Here is a 7,809-nt window from a genome sequence, read left to right on the forward strand (position 1 = left end):
AAATCACATCTAAATGACTCAGGATTTTGAGTTGAAAGGTTGTTTATACAATATATATATTCTTTACTTACAGAAAAAAATAAGTTTAACACTTTTATATTAAAAACTTGGGATACAGTGGGATCAGTAGCACCATGAAAAAGAATTCTTCCCCAAAATGCAGTCTTCTTTTACTCAGTGTGATTTTTATTCTGTTGAATTTTTAATGTGCCACTTTTGGAACTGGGCAAAACATGTGATCTTCATCTTATAATCGTTGGAGAAAGTTATTCTGGATCCAAAGAGCATGCTGACTTCATTTTTTTTCATAGGAAAATAATGGAGGCCTTGCTCTGGCACATTGCTGAGGTATGAATCTCCACGGTTACTAGTCGGCATGCTCTCTTGGTCATATAGTATAGTAGCACCATTGGTGGCAGCAGTGGTAAAGTTGGAGCGAGTGAGACATTGCATCCTAGGATATATATATATATAAATGTTATGTCATCTTCATGCATACTTGACATCGGCTAATACGTGTCCTCAAGTCTCCTGCTTTCAGTGTTTCTGATTGAGGTTTACTAGGAAATAAGAAATAAGATGATCACACTTGCCTTTCCTGATTTCAATCATTTACTTTCTTTGCTTTTTCAATACTTTCATTTGCCCAAATTCACACCCACATATTCACTTTCGGTTAGGTAGCTTTCCTACAGAACTAATGGTTTATTTTAAAACTTTTCTACATTTATGTACTTATTCATTTACTTAGTCTCTCTCTGTCTCTCTCTGTCTCTGTCTCTCTCTCTGTCTCTCTCTCTCTCTCTCTCTCCCCGCCCCCCTGTCTGTGTCCTCACACACTTGTGCCGCCGTGCTTGTGGAGGTCAGAACCACTTACAGGAGTTGGTCACTTCCTTCTACTATGTGGTTGTGGTTCTGGAACTATAACTTAGGCCATCAGGCTTGGCAGTAAGGGCCTTAATCCACTGAGCCAACTTGCCTTCCCCCTTAATGCTTTATTTTTGAGTAATTTGATCTAATGTAGTTACTGATCATAGGTATTCAAACTTTTTTGTTCACATATATTCATTCTGGTAAGTTTCATAAAGACATTTTCATTCAGTTATATCATGTATTTTCACCCCTATAACCTCCAAATTCTCCCCACTCCCATAGTCACCTTCCTTTTCCCAGACACTCTAAGTCATATGTGTGTGTATGTGTGTGAAATATAGGATTCACATGAGAGGGAATATAGATATTTGAGTATGTCATATTTTGCTTAGCATCATGATTTCCAATTCTATACATAATTTCATTCTTCATGGCAGAATAAAACTTTATTGTGTGTATATTCCACATTTTCTTTACTGTCACATGTATTTTTGTGACAGTTTTCTAATTATAATCTTCATAGATTTGTTTTTTCCTCTCTTTTTCTAATACTTTTTCTCATATTTGTATGATAAGACAGGTCTAGACAACTGAGGAGCAGTATATAATAAGGACCTTGTAAAACTATTAAGTAATGCTAAAAGAATCAACATGTAAAAAGACAAATTTCAATTGGTTGAAGTGTTCTGAGGTATAAGTTTTCTGTATTACTTTATTCCTTTAAACACTCGTATGAAGGCTTTAAAAATATCCTTAGAAAAAGGATTATGAAATTTGGATAGGCAACACAAATTATAGTTTCAGCTCCTGAGATGATTTCATATTACCAGAACAACTACTGAATTGTGATTGAGCAGGCCACGCAACCTTCCAAGTCTCTGTTTTGCTACTGAAATCTTAATACTAAGCTACCTATAACCACACTTACCCAACATTAGTCAGGTCTGTTTTTTTTTTTTTTAGCACAGGTCACATAGACATGAGGAGTAAGCAAGACTAAAAGACATAGTCTGACAAATTCTTAAAATTTACTGGGGATAAGTCATACATTGTCTTTCTCTTGCCACTATCTACAAAGAAGACTTTAGGCCTGACCTAAAGCCATAAGCAACTTACCTGAACATGTCTGGCATATCAACAGTGGCCAGCCAAAAGCTATAGGAATTGGCATAGTAGTTACAGGTTCCCCGTCCATGGCATTCAATGAAGGGAGCAGAACGAAACTCTTCTAAACAGGAACCAGGAGAAGCCAGGGCTTGGCCTGAGCCTTCCGCTCCCGCACTTGTATGCTAGAAAAGACATGAAAAAGTACCACAAGACTTATACGCTATAATACTTTAGTGCATAGCCCATGTGCATCCAACATGGCTACAAATCCAAGTCAAATAAAGGGCACTAGGGCTAAGAGAACAGCATCCACATCAAGGGCAGTTAGCAAAAGCAATAACATATTATTAAAATATATTGTAGAAAACATGGGCAGAAGAAAACACTACTTGGAGAGAAGCTATTTAAGATTCAAGCTTGTTATTACTATACAAGTGACAGTGGTGTCTCAAACTGTGGAGAACTGTACATATGATGGAAGGTCAGCCATGATGACAAAGGCAGAGATGCGTGTTTCATACCATCATGAAGGAATAACCAATCCACAGAGAGTCCCACCCCTGAGGACAATGTGGAATCTGGATTGTCTGACTGTGTACAGCAATCACCACAGCTGGAGCTTCACATACTGAACATCTGGTAAAGAAAAGAAAGAACATGATTTATAAAGGGGGTACATAGGAAATAGCAACCATTCTTCTTTGCAAGCCTTCATATTATGGAGACCCTGGAAGCTATTGTCAATGCGCAGAAAAAAAATGCACTTTGAGAATTGTTTTAACCTAGGCCCTGTCTTCCAACATGTCTAATACAATTATGAGCTAAAACTACAAACTTTTTCAAGATATTTCAGAACCCCAGCTATTGTATTTTCATTGTGTATTGTGCCTTAAATTTGTATTCATACTAGCCATAGTCAATGCCATAATTGCTGTAGGAGTTTGGCTTAGTGTGCTATACGTTCTACTTGCTGTCAAAGCACCCAACTGGAGAGTAGACATTTAGCAATGCTATAGATGTGGCAAGATCAATGTCTAGTACCCTGGAAAAAACAAGAAGCACTTTCTTAACCCCTACCCATTATGCTTGCTCCAAAGGACATGTTTTAAACATTTGGCCATATTTGGGTAGGTGCAACAGATCCAGAGTGGTTGGGCATGTACCCAGGGAGTAGGAGATGTGCTTAAAATTTATAAAATTAATAAACAGCCATAGCCTGAATATTGTTGAGTCTACCAAAATTTTAATAAAGAACATGGGAGAACATCTTTAATTATGATGGATAATTTAGCACAACTTAGCTTCGTAATGCAAACTATATCTAAAGAATTTTCTACTCCACAAAGTTGAAACTGAACAAAAAACCTCTCTCACATACACTTGAATCACACACACACACACACACACACACACACACACAATGGGTTTAGGCAAATGTAGTACAAAGGGAACCATGAATTTGTTACTAAGTCTGAGCTAGGTTTCATCTTTTTATTCAATGTCAAAGAAATAAAGAAATTATACTTTGTAATGACTCATCCTTATTACTGCTAGAACCTTGGGTGTAGATCAGAATAAAAGTAACAATATCCAATATTCCCAGGAGATTGAGTTAAATTAGTGTCCCAAAGCGGCCAATCTCCAGGAAATCTCTATTAATGGTACCAGCCTCTCTTAGTTACTTTAAGAGAGTGCCAAATCTCAGCTATTACTTTACCTGCCAATTTCTATCTATCCCAATAATGTGATACATGTCTCCCACTGTGAGATCTAATCCAGCAATAATATTCAATGGAACTGGTCTCTTTACCCCAGGACTATGCCTCTGCAACTCATGCTGTACACTGGTGACTCTGCAATCTTCCCTGAACTTTACTTCAAAAAAAATTGTTTGGGAGGCAGGATGGTGGCACTTCTTAGAACATAGCAAATAAACTTCAAGCTATAATTCAGCTCTAAAAGCATTCTACCATCACAATCCAAGATAATGTTCTATTTTTTCTCCCTATGGAGAACCTTTATATACTACATTCTAGATAGACACATTAATCTACTACCCATTCTCATTTTCTCTGCTTAGTTTGTCTTTTCTCTTATAAGTACATGTATGTCTGTTTTTTTCAATATATCAAGGACCCAGCAGTTCAAAACATGTTTTTTGAGACAGATAGCCCCAGATTTCTCAAGTTAGAATTAAATATTCTTTCTCTTGTGCTTAGCCCAAAATAGTTGAACATCACATTAGTGTAATGATTACACTATGGGATCTCACATAATATAATATGTCTGTCATAGGACCTGGTCAAAAGTTGATTCCCCAGTAAACATAGATCAAACTAATTAGCAAATTGAATAGCAAATTGAATTTTAAAATTCACCCTGTGTGCTTAATTTAGAATGAACATCACACATTATTAATTTAAAATTGATTTCTAACTAGCCACACTAAGCAGGGATTGGTGAAAGTCAACGCTAAAACGGTGCCTCACCGACTAATAAACGGCTGGATACTCTGGCCCTTCAGGGGTTCCATGCTCATTGGCATGGGCTCTGGGGTGGAGAGCCAGTAAGAATAGTCATTTCTTGAAGCAAAGTTACAAACATTATTAATGTTGCAGAACATGAAAGGCATGGTACTGAATCGACGAAGGCAGCTGCCAGCCGTCCCTAGGAATTGGAAAGAAAAAGGTAAATGAATGCGTTATGATGCTACTTAGTTTCTTCTGAAGCCATTAAATAACCAACATTTTGCAAAGACACTGACCCACATTTTTTTAGATAACAAACACTTTTATTTCTTAAATCCTAAGTCCCATTTATATTTTTTATCATTTATAAAGTCAAGTGTATTTTACAGTTTATGTAGACAATTATTGGCATACATGATGACATATTTCCCAGTGCTGCTTTTAAATTGGCTATGTATCTTATAAACAATGATGTCTACTGAAGACTAGAAATATATTGGGCATACATGAAGGACACACAGTGCGTTCTTACAGTATTCTACCAACATCCTATTCCATGCTGCCCTATCTTCTAACACAAACTCAGTACGTATCTTGTGTGGGTTAGTAATTTATTTAAGTGTGCGGATGATATTAATAGCAATGTTAACCAATATGCACCACAGCTACTGATAGTTTTTTGAGGTAAGTCAAAAGGAAAAAAAGGTAAAAGCAGAGGGAACAACTGAAAGAAAAACAAAGAAAGGGAAATTTCAGATTGATGAAGATGTTCCCTCTTACACATTTTAAGTTATACATCTCATTTTTTAATTTTTTTTCATTAGAAGTTTAAATTGATACAGTGCAGGCATTTAAGATTTTATTTTTCTCAGTCCAAATCCACTCTGCTACTGTTAATTTTATAACTTTAAAACTTAGAAATTTAAAAATGGTATTTCTACCTTGTCAACTATCATTTATAGTGGTTTGGATATTAATATTAAAAAACTAAGTTTTGTGTCACTTTTTTGGAATGTATCCAATCTAATGACTTGAAATTTGACACCCTTACAGGTTAGGAAAGGCCATTTGTGAAAGTTCACTCTCAGTTGCAGTAAAGTCCCCCAGGATTGAAGAGGTCCTGGAGAGAATCTGAGGCTTTTCACCCTGAAAGGCCGGAAGAGCCAACCAGTGAAGGTGCAGCCTCAGTTTCAGTGGAGACCACAACGTTTTAGAGTTGCCAGGACCATGGAATGATCACCAAAGGCAACAGCAGGTGTGGAATGGGTCTGGTCTGGACCTGTGAGACGGCCGAGTCAGAGAAGCGGAGGTGTCAAAACCCTTTGGAGCGCAGAAGCTCATGAGTGAATCCCAGATATCCAGGTTTGTGATACTTTGCTGGACTTAGGATTTGCTTAGGTGTGCCCAATTCTTCCCTTTTGAAATAAAATAGTACTTGTTTTGGATTTTGTGGGAGCCCACAGTTAAGAGACTTTTAAAAGAGACTGTGGACTTTTAAGTGTTTGTATTTTTTAAAGACTGTGGAACTTTTAAGGTTGTACTGTCTTATGTTGTGATATTCTTAGCATCATATCTTGGGGATAAGACTTGGAAAGGTTATGGTTTAATAGTGACCTGTTTGTGTCAAGTTGGCAAGGGGTTAATTTTGCTGTATAGCTTTACTTGTCAACTAATCGGAGAACTGCCTCCATTGGACTGGCCTGTGGTGATGTCTGTGGGGTATTTTCCTGATTTTTGAGTGATGTGGGAGGGCCCAGCCCACTGCGGGTGGTGCCACCCTGGGCAGGTGGTTCTGTATGTATAAGTAAGCAGGCTATACCTTCTTTTGACTTCTTGGCCAGGGAGGCCAAAGGGACTCCCAGATAGTAACCCAGCATAGAACTGGAAAAATGAACACTAGACCCCAATCTTATCTAAAGGAATATTGACAACTGATTACTGCTACATGAGGAAAAGCTGACCCTCCTAAAACAAAGACCTCTAGATAGGCTGACTAGATTCACCAGAAGGGCAAGTAGCGGGGAATGGCTGGGGGTGCCGACAACACAGCAGACAGTAGCAGGGATATCAGAGTGTAAGGGCTCTAGTTGGGGGAGGGAGGCTATGGGAGGGTGCTATCTGGGAAGTGGGTGTATAGTCAAAAGAGATGGTTTGGGATGTTCTGTGTGATATACACACCCCCCAAAAAATCAACAAACTTTTAAAAAATGTATTATATTTGAGCAGGAAGTATGGAAATTTATGTCATGCTAATTAGTAGAGGTGATAAACATTACCATTGAAATCTACCCGATGACTTTATAGACATACACAGGCACCAAGGATCCAAGTGCAACCGATTATGACTACTAATAATCAGATACATACAGATTAGAGATGCAAGCGCCAACATCTCAGTGTTAGTAGCAAAAATAACGAGTCTGTCTGTAAGGAACAATATATTCTAAAATGAAATGGAAATCTTTTTTAGAGGTCAAAAACTCATCCAATTTTATGTCTTACAGGGCTTATACTGAGTTCAATATTGTATAACTGAACTAATTCAACTGTGAACCTAGAAACTTGCACCCACTTGTGAAAGAGATGTACTGTTGCTCTGGAGTGTGTTACTGAATATGTTAAAGCTATAGTGAAAAGCTTCCAATCATGTAGTTAATAAAAAAATTTAAAGTATAATGATTAAAAAATAATAATTCTACAAAGCATAAATATTTGCTCCTTAATAATTATTATATGTGAAAAACATTATCATTGAAATCTACCTGATGACTTTATATCCATGCTCAGATGCCAAGGAGCTCAGAAAATAACCAACTGTGACTAGTAATAATCAGATATCTAGAGATTAGAAACGCATGTGCAAACACCTTAATGTCAATTGCATTAAAAGTGAACTTTTCTGCATGAAAGTCTGTATTTTAATAATGAAATGGAGATCTTTTTTAAAGGTTAAAACCTCATTTAATTTTATGTCTTATAGGGTTTACACTGAGTAAAATATTGTATAACTGTAATAATTCAGCTGTAAACCTAAAAATGTGTAGTCAATTTTGTAAGAGATGCAGCCTAGCCCAGAAAATTGTTATTGAATATGTCAATGCTGATGTAATGAAATGCTTCCTCTAAGTATGTGGTTATTAAATAAATAATTTAAAAAAGAAAGCAGTCTGAGCATGGGCCAGGGGAGCAAGCCAGTAAGCAGCATTCCTCCATGGCCTGTGCTCTAGCTCCTGCCTCCAGGTTCCTGCCCTGACTTTCTACCTTGGGCTCCCTGATGAACTGTGGCCCAGGAGATAGAAGCCAAATAAAGTCTTTCCTCCCCAAGTTGGTATTGGTCAGAGTGTTTTGTCACAGCAATGGA

At 37.3% G+C, this 7,809-nt stretch overlaps 1 protein-coding gene across 4 annotated transcripts in view; it reads right to left on the reverse strand.

The window, feature by feature from the left end:
- Positions 1-475: 475 nt before the first annotated feature.
- The window catches only part of Col4a5 (collagen type IV alpha 5 chain), a 281,900-nt gene continuing 274,566 nt past the window's right edge, over positions 476-7,809 (reverse strand). For all 4 annotated transcript variants that reach the window (XM_017803140.2, XM_017803139.2, XM_017803138.2 and 1 more), the window contains 4 exons: positions 4,470-4,647; positions 2,502-2,616; positions 1,990-2,162; positions 476-560 (listed from right to left, as the gene is read on the reverse strand). In XM_017803140.2, the coding sequence (XP_017658629.1) occupies positions 479-560; positions 1,990-2,162; positions 2,502-2,616; positions 4,470-4,647 (548 nt within the window). In that variant the 3' untranslated portion in view covers positions 476-478. The remainder of the gene's footprint in view (positions 561-1,989; positions 2,163-2,501; positions 2,617-4,469; positions 4,648-7,809) is intronic.

The sequence above is a fragment of the Nannospalax galili genome, unplaced genomic scaffold (assembly GCF_000622305.1).
Source record: "Nannospalax galili isolate Female #2095 unplaced genomic scaffold, S.galili_v1.0 scaffold25, whole genome shotgun sequence".
Classification (NCBI taxonomy): domain Eukaryota; kingdom Metazoa; phylum Chordata; class Mammalia; order Rodentia; family Spalacidae; genus Nannospalax; species Nannospalax galili.